At 46.3% G+C, this 22,636-nt stretch overlaps 1 protein-coding gene across 1 annotated transcript; it reads right to left on the bottom strand.

Moving 5' to 3' along the window:
* Nucleotides 1-418: 418 nt before the first annotated feature.
* Nucleotides 419-20,732, bottom strand: olfml3a (olfactomedin-like 3a). The gene is made up of 5 exons (XM_079574966.1): nucleotides 20,570-20,732; nucleotides 15,571-15,883; nucleotides 5,723-5,820; nucleotides 3,232-3,414; nucleotides 419-976 (listed from the first exon to the last, which is right to left on the bottom strand). Exons 1-5 carry the CDS (start codon nucleotides 20,678-20,680, stop codon nucleotides 467-469), a joined length of 1,215 nt encoding a protein of 404 aa, XP_079431092.1. The 5' UTR covers nucleotides 20,681-20,732; the 3' UTR covers nucleotides 419-466.
* Between the last annotated feature and the right edge of the window lie 1,904 nt (nucleotides 20,733-22,636).

The following is a 22,636-nucleotide window of genomic DNA, read 5'->3' as shown; positions in this document are numbered from 1 at the left end:
GTGCCGCCCATAGAAGAAGGAGGAGCAGAAGCAGAAGGAGGAGAAGCAGAAGAAGGAGGAGCAGAAGAAGAAGGAGAAGCAGCAGAAGAAGAAGCAGAAGAAGCAGGAGAAGCGGAAGAAGGAGAAGAAGAAAAAGGAGCAGAAGAAGAAGAAGAAGGTGGAGCAGAAGAAGAAGAAGAAGGTGGAGCAGAAGAAGGAGAAGAAGGACTCAAAGGGGCAAACAGAAGCAGGTGGTAAGGGGCAGAGATCTTTAGAGCTGGCAGTAAAACAAGGCACAGGCTTTGTACAACACAAAAGTAGCTTTGACAGAATCTAATTAACTTAAATGAACTATGGCACTGGTTATTTGTTATCACTGACTAATGATCGTCTAACTAATCTTCCCCGTGTCTCGCTTCTCTGAACCAGACACACAGATCTGCAAGCCAAATATAATTACACACAGTCCACGCTTCAAATATTCCCTTTAAGCCCGCCTCCCCATCATCAGTTTCCTCTTCATCGTCAGTCTGTAGATGATCTGATACCCGTCGTCCCAGCCGTAGAGCTGCTTCTCCTCCGGGTTGTACTTCAGGCTGGCGTGGGCCCCGTACCTCCGCGGGAAGTATATCAAAGGAGCCTCTTCACTCAGCACCATCCCGTTGACGTCGAACACACACTGGACCCGGGATCGACTGGGCGGGCGCGTGTTGTAGACCACGTACACCACGCCGCAGATGACGAACGCCGCCTCCGCGTTCTCCCTCGGGCACCGCGTGTCCCAGACCTGCTCGATGTCCAGCGAGGCGCGGTCCAGCTTGGCCAGGTTGATGTTGGGCTCGCTCTCACTGGACGCGAACAGGAGCCACAAGCCCTCGTCGTCCACGGCCAGGTCAGCGACGGTCTCCGGGCTGAGGCTGTAAACGGGAGAGACGCTGGCCAAGGGAAACATGGCGACGTCGGTGACCAGTCCGCCAGTCAGGTCCAATTTCACCACCTGCGAAAAGAGCGGTCATGATTATCAGTTTACCTTTACCTGGAAATATGAGGAAACAATTATAAATCCAATACTCATCCTATTTTCCTACTCCAAAAAAGGCAATAAGAATTATCACTAAAGCAGATTCCTATGCACCGACGAACCCTGTCTTTGTAGAGCTGAGCCGACTGAAAATCCATGATCTTGTTGATCTAAACACATTAGTAATAGTGCACAAAGCATATAATAATATTCTCCCTCCTCCAGGAGCTTTTTGAACACAGGAAAAGTCAGTCTAACCTCCGAGGAACTGCTATTTTCAAAAAAGCAAAAGCTAAAAAGAATAAAAAGAGTGGATGTATTTCTGTAAGAGGTGTTAATCTGTGGAAGATCAGTTAAAACTGTCCCAAACAGTCAAAGCTTTAAAAAGTTGTTTAAAGCTGCTAAAATTCATGATTATATGAGCTTAGGATGAATAAAGTAAGAAAAATAAATAGAAAATAATAATGATGACATGATTTAGTTTCAACTAAATTAACTTAAAACAAATGTATGCAACATATTTGTTGGAATATTGAAATGTATGTCACTAACTCCAGATACAGGATTATTTCTCTTCTGTTTAACACTTGATATTGTTCATTATTAATGTTTTGTTTTTTCTCTGGTGAAGTCTGTAAACTGGGTTAGGGCGTTATAAGTTTTCACTTCAGCCTAAACCCTTTCGGTCGAGTTGTTCACAAAGAATTGGAAATGTTTTTACGTTTAAAGGAATGAACTGACCGAATAAACAACTACTACTACTACTACTACTACTACTACTACTACTACTACTACTACTACTACTACTACTACTACTACTACTACTACTACTACTACTACTACTACTACTACTACTACTACTACTGCTACTACTACTACTACTACTACTTTAATTCTGCTTATAAACATCACAGAAGGATACACGGACTGCAGATGGAAAATAACTGCATGGCTAAATCTGGTACAAATCATTTCCTCTTGTAAAGACTAAATGTTCTGTACATTGTCCCTGTTTCAGTAAACAATAAACTAAACTAGGTAAGAAAGACGGAAAACAAAATCTGACAATTCCACAACTATTGCACGTCGGCTCTGTCATCCACTTATGTTTGACTTATTGATTGGTTCATTTTCCAATTACGACCACTGTGTTTCTTTGTTCAACATCAATCTGCCCTGGGATTACTACATGCATGTAAATTAGCTGTCATGTTTCCGGACATATTTAAACAGGGACAGAATCCAACATAGACCAAAAAGTCTTCAATGAAGGTATTCAAGTCGTCTTCTGTACTCAGTGGTCGGAGTCTCGAACGTTTCGCCTCTCATCCAAAAGGCTTCGTCAGCGAACTATGGTTCTATTCAGCCCGCAGCCTAGATAAAGACCAAAAGGGGAGGAGTTGGGGTAGGCCCGGCTCCGGCTTTTTGTCAAGAAGGAAAATCCCTCCATGAACCGGAATGGTGGACTCAGATTGAATCTTTCTCCACTTTACTCTAACCTCCTTCGCCGACAGCCAGTTTCTGCCAGTCCAATGAGACGGCACATCAGCAACAACAGAACAATAGGCAGGTAGTTAGCCGTGATCAGCTTTGAAGAGGTCAGGACACACCGATACTCTGGAGTGAGCAGGTCGTTAGAGACGCTCTACTTCAAAGGTGTTTACTCACAGGTGAGAGCAAAGGTAGTTTCTGGGGAGGAGCCGGGCCACTATATTGTATATTAACTCAGAAAATACGCTGTAAAACCTGCTTACACGTGAGCCTACATTATTACATGACGGATTTGGACGTGAACACATTGTACTTGTTGTTAATTAGGTGTTATTCCTTTGTTGTTAATATGATGACGTCATCACACGACTAGTCGACTCTACGTCGACTTTCTTGACTATAAAGTCGACTTCTAAAAATCAGTAGTTGTACAGGCCGTAGTTTGTAGTACATGCAGTAATCTCGCTTGGCAGTGACTCATAGCGACTACAGAGAAGGCTGATTTACTGAAAGCAGTTCTACATTTTGAGATGCTGCATTCTCCTCTAGTAGATCGGGCGGCTATTTTATCAATACATAAAGTAATACATTTCTCTGAGGAGGTGCAGTCAATCACGCCCTTCAGATCTCTGGAAAACATGTCCAATGCAGTGACTGTAGCTTTGTTAGTGCACACAGGCTCCACCACACCAGCTCCACCTGCTATGGCCACCATGATGATCGTTTAGTGGAGAGTTCACCTGCACGTCTTCATCGTGTGTGACGTAGAACAGATGGTTGTTGTAAACGGCGCTTCCAGGTCCAGTCCATTCGATGTTCAGTCTGACGGCAGAGCTGCTGTCGAGCCCAGAGGAGTTGGAGAAGTCACGGACAGATTTGAACTGAAAAAGACTGTCTCCTGAAGTCCCATTGAAAATGTAGACCTGGGAAAAGTACGTGAAAAGTGGAGAAGACAAAGAATGTGATGATTATAGTGACAACAGTTCTGTGATTACCTTCAACATGTGTTTAAATATCTGAGAATATCTTTGGCAAACTGTGATGATCAGGTCTAGGTTCAGAAACAATATGTGCCCAAAGAATGACATCAGCTAACGACCTGAACATCAATGACTATGGATTTATTTCTTCCCTGATGGCACAGGCATATTCCAAGATGACAATGCCAGGATTCATCAGACTCACACTGGCCCTTTCTGAAACTGCTTCGTCCTTCCTTTTCCTCAGCACTCACACTCGAAGTGTACGTCCGTGTGCTAGTTAGACCCTACCAGGGGCACGAAGCCCCGACAACAGAGCTCCCAGGATCATTCGGGTGTTCAAACCCTACACCACGTTAAGGTAGCGGCTCCAGGAGGGTTAAAGTTTCCTACAGACTCACGACCCACTGAAAAGCACCATTAAACAGTGATTCTACCCACCAGCAGAATCACTGTTTAACATTATTTATGACCAAGAGGGATGTTCTGACAGGACATTAAAACACTGACACTTTAACCCTTTAATAGTTTGCTCAACCGTTTGGTAGAGCCCACTTTATCAAATCATGTGCTGTTTCTAATTCTGCCTATCGCTACCATTCGGTTCAAGTTTGTAATACTCAAAATCTCCAGTTTGGACTAGTATAGGTTGGGGTTGGAATAGATTGGACTGGTTTATGCTGGTTTAGATCTGGCTGGACTGGTTTATGCTGGTTTTGATATTGGTTTAGAGCTGTTTTTACTGGTTTAGAGGAGGTTTCGATTGGTTTCGACCAGGTTTAGATCAGGTTTGGCTGGACAGGTTTGTGCTGGTTTAGATCTGGCTGGACTGGTTTGTGCTGGTTTAGGTCTGGCTGGACTGGTTTGTGCTGGTTTAGATCAGGTTTGTGCTGGGTTAGATCTGGCTGGACTGGTTTGTGCTGGTTTAGGTCTGGCTGGACTGGTTTGTGCTGGTTTAGATCTGGCTGGACTGGTTTGTGCTGGTTTAGATCAGGTTTGTGCTGGGTTAGATCTGGCTGGACTGGTTTGTGCTGGTTTAAGGCAGGTTGCTCAGAGGTCTGTAAAAAAAATAAAAAAAATACTTGGAAAATACACAAAAGGGTGCAGGGAGTAACATTAAAGGGTTAACAGGTATTTGATCTCTGATTTGCACAATAATATTTCTCAAAATCCTCTTGGGGGCCGGAGGTTCTGTGCTGGAGGGCCAGATTTGACCCCTGGGCCTGACGTTGCCAACCCTTGTATTAGAGTGTGAGGCAGTGTAGTTCCAACTTTTTGAGAAGCTAATTTAAAGGGGCTAGTGCATGTCTATGGTATCAGCTAGCCTGCATTAAAAACAGTGTGACCCGCTCCACAGAGCACCTGAGGCAAATCACTGATAACACCAGACTAACCATATACATGTCTGTGTCCATAGAGTCATGTTTGGAATATAACTGACCTGCATCACATGAATTACCGCATTTTGAGGGACTATTTTCTCGCAGATCACTCCGCCGCCGCGTAGCTTATACAACCATGAAGCTGATGCTGCTCAAATATAAGTTATTTTAAATGCAAAATGGTTAAAATGACTCTATGGACACAGACATGTATATGGTTAGTCTGGTGTTATCAGTGATTTGCCTCAGGTGCTCTGTGGAGCGGGTCACACTGTTTTTAATGCAGGCTAGCTGATACCATAGAAATGCACTAGCCTTGCATTAGCCTAGCGCCACGAAACCCTTCAAACAGAAGAACTGTATACATTGCAAAAAAAATATCTCCAGAAATCAGCAACACTCTGGATAACTAGGAAATGAGGCCCTATGTCATGAAATATCCCTTTAAGCTCGTGCATGACGGCGCTTCAGACCCGAAGTGACACATGTTTGAGTGACAGCGCAGGATTTTAGAGGCTGTTGAGGTGAACAGGTCAGGCTCTTTCTACACCTTAGGAACATTTAGGGGGAGGAAATTATATAATTTTACCATTTTTAAACTCTGCATGGTCCCTTTAATATCGGAAATGATCATAAGGAGACTAGGAAAGCTGTGCGGACGTTTGTTTAGAGGAGCACCACGCCGTGACATCAGCAGGTGGGCAGCGCTTGCTACACAAGCTCAGGAAAAGGAGGCCGACTGACAACGTGAGCTTACGCAAACACGCATGAACGAAACAAAGCCCCTGGGTCGTCTTTGTTTGAACAACAGCTGGTTTTGCATCGGGGGCATTTCAATTCAGATTGTCTCGTCTTCGTGCTTTCTTTACCTTGGAGGACTTGGGGTCACGCGTCCACATGCCCTTTGCGCCGCCCGCCCTCTTCAGGATCTTCACGGACCTGATCCCGGAGATGATTTCCGCGCAGTCTGCAGCGAGGGGAGAGAGAAAATGTGAGACACAATCTCCGCGAACGCATTAACTATTCATGCAGCAACCGCGTATTATGTTGAGTAATGCGGAATATAAAAGAGGGGCTGCTTCCCAAGAAAACGCACGGACTCCGCGGCTTTTCATTTGTGATTCATGTTTACTGAAATGTCAGAAGGCAGCCCGGAGCAAAAGAGCCGCAATCCCGCATCCTGGCTGAACATAATGGCAAATTCTCAAAGTAAAAGGATAATCGGATAGATAAACGTAATAGAACAAGGCATCTGGACTGCAAGGGGATGCTTTTAGTTGGAAGGGAACAACAATGTAAAACTGGCGCACTGCAGAGAAAGGACTTTCAAGAGGGAAAAAAAAAACATATAATAAAGCCACTTAAGCGACATTTCCCCCAGTAAATACGATGAAATATAAAAAGATCTACAAACACATGGGTAGATTTTTCATTATGTTCCGTTTCTATTGCTTTGTTTCGACACATGGTGAAAGAAATGTAGTTTTCTCAGTTTCATATTCTTTTTGTTTTGAGCGTTTTTAACAGAATCTACAAACCACAAATCTGGTAAAGTTATGGACAAAATTCAGGTCAATGTCTTTCATTCTGTTGAAATATCTTGGCTACGAATGAACTCTTCCAAAGTTGCATAATTGGAGACCCTGCTATATAGTGAACACTGCAAAAATTAATATTTAGTTTAAACGTCTCAAATTAAGCATAATATTTCAAATTTGAGATGTTTGACTGAAAAAATTTCCATAGTCCCTGTGGGGGTTATACAAGTGTTTATGGGATGAGTGGAGGGTCTTTCATCGCCCCCTGGTGTCTCTGGCCAGAAAACCATGTTTGCAACTTGACTGACACTGGACCAGAGCCACCAATACACACTAATGGAATCACAAAGAAGAAGCTAACAGGCTAACGGGCAAAGCTAACTGCGGGCTAAACAGTATTTACAGCCAAGTTTGAGTGAAGAAAAATATTTCCATTGTATAATTGGATGTACAGTATCCCTCTCTCCCTTCGCCTTTCCTGTCAGCGTGGTATTTACTCTCCAAGACAATTAATAGTGGCCATACCGCCTTTGCGATGCCCAATCCCGTCAGACCTTGGAAGCTCAGCAGGGAAGGGCCTGGTCGGTACTTGGATGGGAGACCGTTTGGTAACACCAGGAAGCCTAGTGAATGTAGTGAGTGGTTGGTGGTGGTCGGAGGGGCCGATGGCGCAGACTGGTTGCCTCGCTTCTGTCAGTCTACCCCAGGGCAGCTGTGGCTACAATAGTAGCTTACCACCACCGGGTATGGAGTGAATGAATAGTGCAATGTAAAGCGTCTTTGAGTGTCCAGAAAAGCGCTATATAAAACTGATGCATTATTATTATTATTATTATAAGTAAAAAAAACGTAACTTGCTGCGACACCTGCGGTTGCGCTTATGGCCTCTAGGGGCGAGAGTTACTTAGTACTGCTTTAATTGTGTTTGGAGAAACTTTTGTAAGATTCGTCTTCTTTGTGCTCCTTTTCAATCATGCAAACAGAAAATGGAAAGCTATTCATGAAACAACGCAACAAAAATGACGTGACTGAAATACATAAAAATGAAATGAAATTAAATTATAGTGACACTTTACAAGTTATGGAAAGAGCATTAAAACTGTTGTCTGCTTGTTTTTGAGTGAAACATCCGACGTAAGTCAGATGGAAGACCACAGTGAATGTGTGATAAGGTGGATGTTTAGTTCTGAGTTGAATTACAGTTTGGCCCGTGTTGATGTATCGCACAATTGGAAATGTCGTGGGTAAGATCACACACACTCCTTTTTTCTCTCTTGGTAAAACTACTCCAAGAAGTACAGCACTCACCGCCTCTGGACTTACCTACACAATTTACATCCAATTTAGATATGTAAGTAAGGAAGTAGCGCTTATTTATATACAGTAGCACCTTTCACAGACAGAGAATCACAAAGTACATTTACAGTACAGTATGTTAAGTTTTGATCCAGGTCTGGTGCTACTTTGCCGGTGGGCTAGACTTGGCTCCGAGCTTAAACCCAGCGTGCTGAGCCGTGGATCCCCATGAGCTGAAGAGGGAGAGCGTCTTCAACCCAGCCCAAATGCCTAGTACTTTTGGAAAACTCTTGCTGCTAGGGAAATAAAACAAAAACTCCTAATACTACAAGACATTTGGAAGCCGGAAATATGCTTTCAGAAGAAAAACAGAAAGTCCAGGAGTAAAATGAGCATTATGCGCTGCAGCGATCTGGAATGTGTTCTTTGTGTTCCCGCGGGGTTCGTTTGAGGTCAGTTCACACACGTTCACAATAGATGAGTGTGTGGAGAGGAGACCGGAGCAAACATGAGGAGGACGAAGCACGGCTGACCCCAGGGCAGCTTCCTGTGCCGTGTCCTGCTCGGCACAGACAGACTGAGGATAAAAGAGCGCACAGTGGAGGGGCATGTGATTCACCCTCATTCATTTATATAACGCCTCATGCAGAAAACACTCCTTACTCAGCATAACTACAAACCATGAGCATCGGGTTTTGGACAAATAATTATGTAGAATTGTATTGATTGACTCAAAATACTAATAATGTTAATGCTCAGTTTTCCAGCTGCTCAAAGTCGCTGTATGATTTCATTCATAATTTACTCAAGATTGAACTCAAGGCTGCACAGTTTACTTATCACCAAATTATTGTTAAAAGCAATGTCCATATCAGAAGAAGCCCCAACACATCGCAAAGTCGCAACATCGCCTCAGACAAAGACGCAAAGTAAATTAAAACATGTGTAAATCTTTGTCCAAGGTTTCGTGTCAATAGTATATTTTTTGTTATGAAGCCTCGGCGTAAACTTCAGCCTGGAAGACTCATTTCAGCGTCTTCTACCTCTGTGAGGGTCACACCTCCACCTCAGCCTATCAGTGCAGAGCCACGCCTCCGTCACAGCCAATCATCGCCCTCAGCCCCACGTTTAAAGGAACAGGCCAACGTTTTTCCACTGAGATATGTTCTTACCTGAGCTTAGACCAGTTGATGCGTACCCGTCTGGTGGAACATGTTTCACTGCTGTTTACCTCACATTAAGACTCATCTTAATCAAGTTTAATTTATAACGGCTGGTGGTTCTGCAGCATTTTGGGTAAGTCGGTTTGACGCAGTAACACAGTCATTTTGAACGTCTTGAAAGCCTTTTTAAAGGGACTATACAGAGTTTAAAAATGTTAAAATCAAGTATTTTCCTCCCCCTACATGTTCCTCCATGTCCTCATGTGTAGAATGAGCCCAGAGCTGTTCACCACAACTGTCTCTAAAATCCTGCACTGTCGCTCAAAAAGGTGTTACTTCGGGTCTGAAGTGCCGTCATGCACGAGATTAATATAAGGTGCAGTTACACGTATGACCTGAGGGGGCAGTAGTGAGTATAAAATGGCTAACTTGCATCTAGTCCCTTTTAAGATACAGACATACAAACTGGGAATTTTTGCCATTTTTCAACTGGTCTTAAATGTTTGGGAAACTCAATTTTTCACTCTTTTTATCTGTTTTCTGGGAGAATGTGATCTGATTTATATCACACAAATCAAGTCCAAGTCTAAATTGGGTCCATATAGATGTTTTTTTTTTCAGCAGATTATTCAGTAGAAGGAAAAACCAGCAGTTGTAGCTCGCGTTAGTGTAGCATTACGAGTGGTGGTGGTATTTTCTAAATTAAATAAACCATGACAACGCCATCCAGTGTAACTAATGTGCTTTAAAGGAACAGACCACCATTTTCCCACACTGAGATATGTTCTTACCTGAGCTTAGACGAGTTGATGCGTACCTGTCTGGTCTCTGTGCCCATGAGAGAGCCTGGTAACTTCCAACTTCACCCCCGTTTGGAGCTATAGGAACATGCTGGGAGAGGCCAAATGCTAACAACATCTTTGGTCGTTGTGCATGACTGAGCGCACGTACAAAGACCAGACAGGTACGCATCAGCTCGTCTAAGCTCAGGTAAGAACATATCTCAGTATGTAAAACGGTGGCCTGTTCCTTTAAGCCTAGAGCGTTCATGGCTAATCCGCTTCCCAGATGTGCTACGACCCACCTCCACCTCTTCACCGCCTCTTCTACCCATGGCTTCACCCTGCTACATCCTTCACCGGTCTCCCATACCACCACCAGTGTGAAGGCTAACCTACCTATCCATACAAGCTTTAATCCATATATCGATACATATGTCGATAATCTTTCTGATCACTGCTTTTGCCTGTTTGAGTCTATCCTGGATGAATTGTGTTTGGAGAAAGGGCACTATTATAAGATTAGTCTTCTTTGTGCTCCTGCTCAATCATATAAACAGAAAATGCAGCTATTCACGAAACAACACAAAACAATGACATGACTAAGATAAATAAAAATGAAAGGGAATTATGGGGATTCTTTACAGCCTCTCTGTCCCACTTGAATTAAGCCAGTGGTTCTCAACCTTTTGGAGCCGTGACCCCCATTATAACAGTTCATTAGGATCGTGACCCCCACCTGGGTCAGACCATGGTAAAAACAGGGACATGAACCTCTTAACTCCCGCCTGAACCCAGAGGAACTTTTACCTCACGTCATCAGATTTTTTTCCACCATTTTTTGTTGGGTATTCAACTCATTTTTGTTCTACCTCTATAATTCTAAAAAAACAAAGACAAAACAATGGCTGAAATAAAATGAATCAAATTTAGAACAAATAATGGCACCCTAGTATAACAGCAACACCATCATAATAATATTAAAACATTTTTATCTATATGCTTTGGCGACCCCCCAAATTTGTCTCGCGGTTGAGAACCCCTGAATGAAGCTTGTCTGCTTGTTTTGAGTGAAACATCCGACCTAAACATGTGTGATAATATCTTGCAAGGTGGATGTTTAGTTCCGAGTTGAGCTACAGTTTGGCCCGTGTGGATGTATCGCACATGTATTGAATATGTCATGGATAATATCACACAGTCCTTTGTTTTCTGCATTAATTGATTATCAGCTTGTATAAAGAGGAATCAATCTTTCATGCCTCTGTATTACTGCACTGAAGTGTGTCTTTAAGAGGATATACATCATCTTTAAAACCATATTAGAGCAGATCGTGTTGGATTGCACTGCGGAAGTGGCTTTATTGACACCGTCTGTTTCACTTTGTGCTGGAACAGAGTTACGCTGGCATTGCACAGCGCTGACAAGACGGCCTTATTTCCCCTGTACGTGATGGAGTGTAGCTCTTTGCAGCATGTGCCCAGGGATCCGGAGATTATAAAGACAAATGCCGCACTCCACTCGACCAAACAAGGGAATAACTCTGTGCAAAAACAATCGAAAAGCAAAGCTGCTCAGTGGCTCGATGGGCAGATTAGACCGCTCGTAACAGCCTCGTGTTTGTTTCACATTTTCCGTGAGGCGAGAGCGGAGGGGAGCGAGCCTGCAATGCTTCAACACTGCGCCACATTGCTCCTATACGTGATGTACTGGAGGCTTTCAGCGCCAGACACAGACGATGAGGTTGCCAGATCAGAAAACCCAGAGGACCTAGGTTGATGTAACAGGTGCCTTGGAAAAGTCAAGTAGAAAAACACACGCTCAAAAACAGGAGAACTTATACACTAGACTCTAGCGTAGAAAGGGGGGTAGTAACAGAAAACATATATTTGGAATACTCATCATCAAACCTTTATTGCAGACATGAGGTCCAGCTAAAAAACAAACACACAAGCAGTGTTGCTTTTGGCCCTTTTAGTTTTAGTCTTAGTCTTTTGGATGAAAATGCATTTAGGTTAAGTCACATTTTAGTCATTTCAAAATGTGATCGTTTTAGTCACGTTTTAGTCGGGTGAAAATTAAAAGGTTTTTGTCAAGTTTTCGTCTGTTTCATTATAAGAAGTTATAATTCATTTAGATAAGTCTTGGACATTGTGATAAATAATAGCTTCTATTGGCTTTTGACAAACAGATGACACCACGATAGGCACTGGCAGAAGTGGCCGACTGTGAACAGGACTTTTCCCAAAAGCGCCCGCTCTCCTCGTCCTCGTTCCAGATTGTTTTTTTTTGTTATTTTTACCCACAGCGCTGTCTGCACATACGTAGCCTACTTCAACGTGCTCTCTGCGTTCAGACGCCACGGTGTTGAAAACTGTCCTGAGAAACAATAAAGTCCCTGTGACCTGGACGTCAGACGCTCTGAGGAGGATGTACGCGAGCAGTGACCGCACGCCACGGGGAGAGAGAGAGAGAGAGAGAGAGAGGCGCCGCTGCCCGGGCGCATCATGAGCAGCACGGCGCCGCTGCCCGGGTCATCATGAGCAGCACGGCGCCGCTGCCCGGGTCATCATGAGCAGCACGGCGCCGCTGCCCGGGTCATCATGAGCAGCACGGCGCCGCTGCCCGGGCGCATCATGAGCAGTGGCGCCGCTGCCCGGGCGCATCATGAGCAGCACGGCGCCGCTGCCCGGGTCATCATGAGCAGCACGGCGCCGCTGCCCGGGTCATCATGAGCAGCACGGCGCCGCTGCCCGGGCGCATCATGAGCCGCACGGCGCCGCTGCCCGGGCGCATCATGAGCAGTGGCGCCGCTGCCCGGGCGCATCATGAGCAGCACGGCGCCGCTGCCCGGGCGCATCATGAGCAGCACGGCGCCGCTGCCCGGGTCATCATGAGCAGCACGGCGCCGCTGCCCGGGTCATCATGAGCAGCACGGCGCCGCTGCCCGGGCGCATCATGAGCAGTGGCGCCGCTGCCCGGGTCATCATGAGCAGCACGGCGCCGCTGCCCGGGCGCATCATGAGCCGCACGGCGCCGCTGCCCGGGCGCATCATGAGCAGTGGCGCCGCTGCCCGGGTCATCATGAGCAGCACGGCGCCGCTGCCCGGGTCATCATGAGCAGCACGGCGCCGCTGCCCGGGTCATCATGAGCAGCACGGCGCCGCTGCCCGGGCGCATCATGAGCAGTGGCGCCGCTGCCCGGGCGCATCATGAGCAGCACGGCGCCGCTGCCCGGGCGCATCATGAGCCGCACGGCGCCGCTGCCCGTGTCATCATGAGCAGCACGGCGCCGCTGCCCGGGTCATCATGAGCAGCACGGCGCCGCTGCCCGGGCGCATCATGAGCAGTGGCGCCGCTGCCCGGGCGCATCATGAGCAGTGGCGCCGCTGCCCGGGCGCATCATGAGCAGTGGCGCCGCTGCCCGGGCGCATCATGAGCAGTGGCGCCGCTGCCCGGGCGCATCATGAGCAGCACGGCGCCGCTGCCCGGGGGCATCATGAGCAGCACGGCGCCGCTGCCCGGGGGCATCATGAGCAGCACGGCGCCGCTGCCCGGGTCATCATGAGCAGCACGGCGCCGCTGCCCGGGTCATCATGAGCAGCACGGCGCCGCTGCCCGGGCGCATCATGAGCCGCACGGCGCCGCTGCCCGGGCGCATCATGAGCAGCACGGCGCCGCTGCCCGGGCGCATCATGAGCCGCACGGCGCCGCTGCCCGGGGGCATCATGAGCAGCACGGCGCCGCTGCCCGGGTCATCATGAGCAGCACGGCGCCGCTGCCCGGGCGCATCATGAGCAGCACGGCGCCGCTGCCCGGGTCATCATGAGCAGCACGGCGCCGCTGCCCGGGTCATCATGAGCAGCACGGCGCCGCTGCCCGGGTCATCATGAGCAGCACGGCGCCGCTGCCCGGGCGCATCATGAGCAGCACGGCGCCGCTGCCCGGGTCATCATGAGCAGCACGGCGCCGCTGCCCGGGTCATCATGAGCAGCACGGCGCCGCTGCCCGGGCGCATCATGAGCCGCACGGCGCCGCTGCCCGGGCGCATCATGAGCAGTGGCGCCGCTGCCCGGGCGCATCATGAGCAGTGGCGCCGCTGCCCGGGTCATCATGAGCAGCACGGCGCCGCTGCCCGGGTCATCATGAGCAGCACGGCGCCGCTGCCCGGGTCATCATGAGCAGTGGCGCCGCTGCCCGGGCGCATCATGAGCAGCACGGCGCCGCTGCCCGGGTCATCATGAGCAGCACGGCGCCGCTGCCCGGGCGCATCATGAGCAGCACGGCGCCGCTGCCCGGGCGCATCATGAGCAGTGGCGCCGCTGCCCGGGCGCATCATGAGCAGTGGCGCCGCTGCCCGGGCGCATCATGAGCAGCACGGCGCCGCTGCCCGTGTCACGTTTACTGTGTGTTCTCTCACTCCGCGATCTGACGAAAAACTTTATCTCCCTTTGTCTTGTCTCATTGACGTAAACTCGTAAACGTCTCGTCATGTTCTCGTCCCCAAAGAGCTCATTTTAACTCGTCATCGTTACATTATCGTCATTAAAAAAAGGGGCGTCAACGAAAAGATATCGTTATCGTCTTTGTTGACAAAAACAACACTGCACACAAACAAACAAAACAACAAGCTTCCAGTGCCTCCAAAGCGGTCAACGCTAGAGTCGGAGTTGTTTGACTTTTTGGAGAAATCAAACCAATCAGGAGCTTTCCCCAACAGTGACTTTGGAGCGGAGCCACTGGTGCGAATCCCATGCTGCAGATGGAAACAGTCAGAGTCATGTGACCGGAGCTACAGCAGCTCTGGCACTTTTACAAAGACACACATCCATGTGTCCAAAGCCCCTAGCGTCCAATTCATAAACTCATCCTCACTCCTCCCCGTTTACCACAATGACCACGTTCAAGAGGGGAATCATGGCAGGCCCTCCCCAGCTCTGACGAAGCATGTTCCTAAAAAGGACATAAGGGCGGGATCTTCACTGTTGACTCCGCCCTTGCGTGACGTGTAGCTCGCGCTGCTCCAAAGCTAACAGTCCGGCCCTCATTAGTACGAGAGCCTGTTTTTGTTTTATTGTAACTGACCCAGTGTTATCACAGGAGGAAGATCTCACTGTAGAAAGTTTAGGAAAATAAGAAACCAGGCTTTGAGTTGCCTTGTGTACGAAATGCGCGGTATAAATAAAGTTGTCTTGCTTTGCTTTAAAGTTGCGCGAAGGTCAGGGGTTCGATTTCCCCCTCCTGAAAGTGCACACTGTCATTGTGTCCTTGGGCAAGACACTTCACCCACATTGCCCCCAGTGTCTGCGTGCATTGGTGTATGAATGAGAGTATGAATGGGTGAGTGGATCCTTGCTGTAAAGCGCTTTGAGTGCCTAATGTAGGTGGAAAAACACTATATAAGTTGAGACCATTTACCATTTTTACTGTGTCTAAAGTGCAATGCATTCCAATGGGGGACCAGCAGCTGTATGGAGGTACTACAGCAATGATGTCGTCGTCACAAAGCACATGCAGCCAGCGGCCATCGGTCCAACTAGGGGCTTTGGTCTTGACTTTCAGATGAGGCTTCACGCTGGTATATGTAAGCTCTCCTGTCAATATGCTTTGAGGTTTGGATATGCATAATTGGAGAAAGTAATTCTAACTCTTACAGGTTATACAAAACCATAATGTAAGTCATTGTCATTATGAAAGTATTATAAGTAACGCAATACTTTACAAAATAAATGCTAAAAGCTCTTAAACATACAGAATAAGCTGCTCTCAAACCCTGGTGCATGTGAGAGATTAAGAGATGAAGCTGTACTTCACACTGTGCTGACCTCCGGGTTGTGAGATCAACTTACATAACTCTTCACCCGCAGCGGAACTGCCTAAATTAAAGTTGGGGTTTTCTTTGGCTTATACCTAGTTTTGGTTTAGTTATTGGAGACTCACCAGAGACCTGCGTCTGCACCTCCTCCCAGCCTCCCTGCTCTGCCGGGGGTAGACTGCCCTCTCTCAGGCTCCACTCTCCCCGCTCCAGCACCCTCTCCTCTGGACGCACACAGGCCCGCGGCGACGTCCAAGTCTCCACGTACTCCATCTCCCTCTCTGCTCGCTCCACTCGACCCGCTGCCCCGGCAACATCCTCAAACAGAGAGTGGTGATCCTTCTGCAGACCGTGCATCACCTCCACACTGAGCTTTTTAAAGTCCTGTTGTTCAGAGTGGTATCGGCGAGACTGCTCGTGCCACAGCTGCATTCGGTCCTAAACAGAAACATAAGTACATTATATGAAGGTTCATATACAGCAATTTAACATCTCAAAGTTGTTGGGAAACATAACTTTAACCTGAATTGTAGACATATGGTTTAATAAAAAAAATAACTAGGATAAGATAATGGAAATGTAGTTTTGTGTCCTTGCAGGGCTGGGGAAATGGAGAGGGAAGCACTGGAGGGAGGGTTTCATGACAGCCTGATGGATGAAACTGTTCTACAGTCGGCTGGACCTGGCCTGTAGACTCCACGGTCTCTTCTCTGGCTGGCTGGGAATCGAACCTGGGACCCTCTAACTGTGAAGCACAAACCCTGCGCCCCCACACCATTTCAGTGGATAATTACTAAAATAAATGTTTTCTGGCAAAAGCACACGACCCAAATGGTTCCATGACCAACTTTTTGGTCCCGACCATGGATATAATATACCAGAGATAGACGGACAGCCACTCCACCCCATTCGTAGTAATGAACCCATGTGGTCTGTGAAAATAACATGAGACTTGCTTCTCCTACAGCGGATGTTCCTTAAAAGGACAAAATGACAGGAAGGCGAGTGGACCGGCTCAAGCTTCTGCAGAGCTGGAGGGTCTGTCATTCAAAGACATAGGCTTAAACAAAAACAGTGTGGCCCAGCCTTGGGGTCACAGTATTTTGTATTAAAAAGAAACTCTTTGGAGCCAGGCTTTTCAGCTGTGCTATGGAGGTGTAAAGACTCCATTGGAAGTGTCTTTTGGAGTCGCCCCTGGCCACCAGGGGGTGGTATTGCAGAAAGGTCAGCTCCCCTCCATGAGGACCAAAGAGAAGCTCTTCCCCGACTCACCAACCACAGAACCACTGTTATAAACTACCCTGCAAACAATAAAATAACCAGCCAAACTGCTAGCATGACCGAGCTTCAGCTAGCCCGCGCTGAACGCTATGGGGGGAAGCCACCCTCACTCTGTCCATCGCTACAGTTTCTCAACACACAAGGGCAAAACTGTCATGTTTTACCCAATGACTGCAGGGTAAATATTGGCACAAGGTAATAAATGCAGCAGGGGTGGATCAGGCACAGGGGCAAAATCCGGCCCTGCAGCCTCAAACCACTGGCCCCATGATGACAGAGGAATATTATAACACAGATCAGAGGTCCTAAAAAGACTGAAAATACTGTCATCCAAACTCCTGACAGGACGCCCCCAACCCCCATATTAGGACAGATATGATGAACAACACTGGGATTTGGAGAAAGTGAAGGTTCGGCCCAATGTGCCCACCCCTGAAACAGGCTACTGTACAAATGCATGTACTAATCTTTTTCATTAAACTTAGACAACCTTTGGGGTCACTTCCCGATGCCTCTGAGGTTCTTCAAATCAAATCAGACTGAGGAATGACTCTGCCGGAACCCCTTGAATCTCGATATACGCAGAGACAAGTTATATAAACCTATCAACTTGAAAGCAGCGCCTACATCTCCCTTTGACTGACGGGTCGAGTATGCACAGCTACAGGTAATAACTGCTGCTTCCTCTGCACCCTCCTCCTCCATTTCATCTCCCGCCGCCCTCCCTTGCTCTCCTCTCACGCCATGGGGGCCACGGTCAAATGAAAACGCAGGTTCAATGAGAATCACCCGCTAAATTGGCAAAACCCAAGTGGAGGGTTGGGTATTGGAAATAAAGTCCGTCTTGGAGGGGGGACCGCGGCGGCAATTCAGCTGTAAATATCGCATGGATTAATTTCACGGGGATAATAGTTTTCGAGCACAACTATTCTGAGCGCTCCTGTTTTTAAGGAAATCCAGTCTCTTAAAAGGACTTCTTTAAATTAGTTTGCGAGGTAATTACTCCCACGAGAAACTGCGCATGTCATCATCTTGTACTTGATATCATTTCCCCCTTGAAGTCACTAACAAATTCCTCTCTCTTTACGCCTTTTAAAATCCCCTTAAACAGTCGGTTTCATTCTGCGCCTTGAGCTCTTTGCTATAAAGTAATTTAACTTTACCTATTAGGCGGCTGCTGGGGTGTTGGATGCTTTTTTTTTTTTGCCACACAAGCAAAGGTCTCGCTTGTACCCATTACCGGCGTGTCATCGTCTTAAACGCTGGAGTAATGCTAATGTTGTCAGACAGAAGCTGAGCAACGCATGAGAAGGAGATAGCACGCTCTCTCTCTCGCCGTGCATCGCTGAGATTCTCCCAAAGGGCCCTGCGAAGTTGATGAGGCGGCCAGAGATCGCATTAATGGGGGAATGTTATACCCGGCGCGTGTTATAATAATGCGAAAGTGGGAAAGTCCTTCTCCACAGTCGGTGTTTTGATTACTGTGATTACTGTGATTCTGTAAACCCACTGTTGTGTCGCAGCGGCGTTTTGTAAAAGCAGCTGCAAAGGATGAAACTAAATCTGACGTCGAAAGCTGCAACGTACACTTACTGGTTTCCGGAGAGAACAGAACAGTACGTCAAGGGGGTCATTTACCGAGCCTTTGCTTAAACAGTAGCATGAGTAACACACGTGGAGAAGCAAGACGGGGATTTGTGCAGTGTTTACTCATGTAGCGTTCGCTCTTTTGCACATCAAAGTTGTGGCAAAGAAACTGTAATACACATCATTTCAAGTACAACGTGGCCCGACAATTGTGTATTTTATTTTTGAGCTAGCACTTGTTAGCTCCTCCTTTGATAAATAAAGCCTGTGAGCCCTTTACTTTATATCAGGGGTAGACAGGGTCCTTCAGCGAGCCTTTGACCCCCTCAGATGGTTAAAGAAATGAAGCCTAGGCGTTAATTCAACCTGGGAGACGATTTTCAGCATCACATACCTCCAGCCAATGATCGCTCGAGAGGGCCACACCTCCACCTCAGCCTCAGCTGCGCTGCGACCCGCCTCCACCCCGTCTCCGCCTCTTCCATCCACGGCTTCAACCTGCTGCAGCTTCACGGGTTAGGGTTAGGTCCATACCACCACCAGTGTCCAGGCTCCGGGGGAAAACATCCCAAACTACAAGCTGTTCATCCAAACGGACTTTCATACATCGATGTTACCGCCGGGTCTGATCGCCAAAACTAATAAACATTTCAATAAATCTTCCTAATCACTGCTTTTGTCTGTTTGAGTCTATCCAGGTTGAAATATTATTGCATACAGCAAAACCTGTGTTAAAATAGTCAAAAAATACCTTAAATTTACTATAGTAATGAATAATAATGCATCAGTTTTGTATAGTGCTTTTCTGGACACTCAAAGACGCATTATTCATTCACTCCATACTCGGTGGTGGTAAGCTACTATTGTAACTCCAGCTGCCCTGGGGTAGACTGACTGAAGCGAGGCAACCAGTCTGCGCCATCGGCCCCTCCGACCACCACCAACCGCTCACTCGCTCACTCACTCACTCACTAGGCTTCCTGGTGTTCCCAAAGGTCTCCCATCCAAGTACTGACCAGACCCTTCCTGCTGAGCTTCCAAGGTCTGACTGGATTGGGCGAAGCAAAGGCGGTATGGCCACAATATGATTTCAACAAACATTTTAATAAAGAAAAAACAATAGAACAAACGTGGCGATAGCAATATGCAGTTTAGCAATGTTTTCGTATCCTGACTATAAAATACAGCTGTGCTTCTCAAACTGTGGTGCTTGGGCCTCTTCAGATGAGTCTACAATTTCAGACTTTATTCGTTTTATTTAGAGATTACTTCTTTCATGCTTGAGAAATGCATTTACGTTTTCTGTTTTAAGACATGATTGACATCCAGTTTAGACACTATTTACTTACATTTAGGTTAGACCTTCTTAGAATTGCCCTGATAGAAGCTTTGTAAGGCTCTTAGGACTGGGTACCATAAAACAGTACCAGTAAAAAAAATATAAATATAAAAGTATCAAATATATATCTTTAAGGACCGACGTTTGATGTTGGTCCAGCAGTAAAGGAAGTGACTTGGTTGTTTGACCTCAAATGAATGATACAAATTTAAAAGAAGTAGACTTTTATGGAATAAATTAACATTATTGTTCTATTAACTGGTTGTAGAGAGTGACATGGTGGCGCAGTGGTCACCGATCGAGCTTCACAGTAAGAAGGTCCCAGGTTCGATCCCCAGACGGGCTTTTCTGTGTGGAGTTTGCATGTTTGCACTAAAAACATCAACAGTGATTTTATATATATTATAAGTCTCACTTTCCACTGGATTAAACAAATAGCCTCAATTGTTGTATTAAGCGTTGCATTATGTGTTTGAAAACTTTCATCTATTTCCCCTATAAATCTTTCAGCATTCTGCTTTATTGTTTTTATTCACATAACGCCATTTATTTATTTATTTTCATGACAGCGGTTACTGCGCTCAAGTGTTGGCAGATCAGAATATGTTTTGTTGCTGTAAGCATTTCTACAACATCAAAAGCCTCCACACAATATCAAAATAAACAGCCATATTATGTAAAACTGCCTTTTTCTGTTCTCCACCTCATCCCTTTCAAGTTGTTCTGCATATAAGGAAAAGTAAATCACATAAAGTTGTGGGAAAAGTCAGATAATGGCATCAAGATTGTTCATCACAGACTGCTTTCACAGCTCTTTAAATCCATGCCGATGCCTGTGAGATTTGAACATCCCCACAGCCAATGCTTCGACTTTGCGCACGACCATTAATCACTATTGAGATCCTGCAGTTTCTTACCTCGATTGCTAACAGCCTGTTGTCCAGGTAATCCATGAGCCCCTGGTAGTAGTTTTGAGCCGTGGTGAGTGTCAACGCTGCAGAAACCAAAATCAGAAATGCTGGCTTCATTGTCGTCCGCGGTGAAAGTTTCTCATCTGTTCGGGGAGTTTGCAAACTTCCTCTCTCTGCAGCTGCTGTTCTCATCTGCAGGACTCAAACAACCGGCTGCATTGTGTGAGCGCAGCGCACAGGGAAAAGGTGAGAAGGACAGTCTGACTTTGCCCAAATGTTTTCACAAAGTTTCGGGGAGGAGCCTCATGACCACTGGTCCGCAGTAATGTACAGTACAGTAATGTAGAATGATTGTGTTGATTTTCTGCATTGAACTCTTACATGAACAGGATTGTCAACAAAGCGTTCTATATAAACTGCCGGTCTTTAGGTCGCCTTTAGCTTTGTTTGCAGCTGTGGCTTTGTTTCAAGAAGCTTCTGCAAGGTCAAAGATTTATTTCTATCCAGACTTGCCTTTATTTTTCACTAAGATCTTGTATTGATGATGGGCGAGTGTGACCACTGTGCTAAGCCTTCTCCAGCACATCCCAAAGATTCTCAAAGGGGTAAAGATCTAGACTCTGTGGCGGCCGATCCATGTTTGAAAATGATGCCTCGTGCTCCCTGAACCGCTCTTTCACAATGTGAGCCCCAGTAATCCTGGCATTGTCGTCTTGGAATATGCAGTGAATGAATAATCTGGACATTTGATGTTCAGAGTCAGCTGATCTCATTCTTTGAGCACATTGGGCCCGATCTTGTGTCTCAAATCGCAGACTATTTTTCCAATGATGAAATGATCCATCATAAATAAATACTAGTATTTCAATTTTATCTATAAGTGGAAATCCTACACGGTGTGTCTTTAAAGACGAGTCCAAACCTACTCAAATTCCACAGCGATTTCAATCAAGATAGTAATGTTTTGTATATAGCTTTAAAAACTTATAGAATAGATCATTTTCAAATACTGTTTCATTTAAAACAAGTCCAGTTAACCTAATGTAAAAATGCAAAAGTGCCATGACTTAGAAATACAAGCATGTGTAAATGGTAGAAAAATCATTCAAAATCCTTTCAGACATAGCATTTGGTATTTTATTTTTTTCCGGATATAGCAGCCAATAAATGACCTCTTGCAGGGTGTAATTCTGAGCATCCTCCTTTTGTGTGAGGAGATATAAAACACTGCTCCTGACACGATTTACACCCCTTTGTGAAGGATGAGACAAATACAGAGAACAATTTCCCACATGAGGATAGTAATGCACACCTTAATCTTAACTTCATTATTGTATCCAAAAAGATAAAGCACCTTGAGTACAGACTGACTACTTAAGCAGAGCATGCCAGATATCAGCAACACCCCTTTGGCCCTTTCAAAATAATACAATTGACTGAAACAAACGGCAAAAGCTGAATTATGTCCACAGTATTTCATGCTCAATAAGTGACTAATATTAATTAACGACCTCTTGGAAACATTGCAATATTCTGAAAGTGAGCCGGGGAAAGGCTCTCTATGAGTTGGGTTCCAGTTTTCCTCTAGCTTATTCGAGTTTCTCGTAAACAAATGTCAACAGGTCCGAGAACTGACCCCTGAGGAACCCCAAGGACAATACCAGCACAGTTTATTGATCATTTTAAAGTTCATTGTTATGTGGGGAACTACATTATTGGTAAACAAAGTAAAGTCGAAGAGAACAATGATTTCACTGTGACACTTGTGGGGGAAATAATTGAGATTATCACACAAAAACACTTCAGCGTTTGTAGAGCGGTAAAGTGCTCTCGTAAACTCCCACAAACCAATTTAAAAGTTGAGCACGGAACGGCCGCTTTGTTTTTGCTTCAATAAACAAGAGCTGGACTTTCACAGCGGCCCTGGTCTCAGCGGCTGATGGAGCTTAACGCAGGGGCCATATTGGTCTGTCTGCACCATGACGGCCATGACTGATCAATAGTGCTCCGTCGCTTCTCGGGACGACCACTGAATGTCCTGAGAGAAAAAACATAAAAGCAGGTTTAAACTCA

This window comes from Gobius niger, assembly GCF_951799975.1.
Source record: "Gobius niger genome assembly, chromosome: 17".
Classification (NCBI taxonomy): Eukaryota; Metazoa; Chordata; class Actinopteri; order Gobiiformes; family Gobiidae; genus Gobius; species Gobius niger.
The sequence above is the reverse complement of the archived record's forward strand: the minus strand, read 5'-3'. Positions and strand labels throughout refer to the sequence as shown.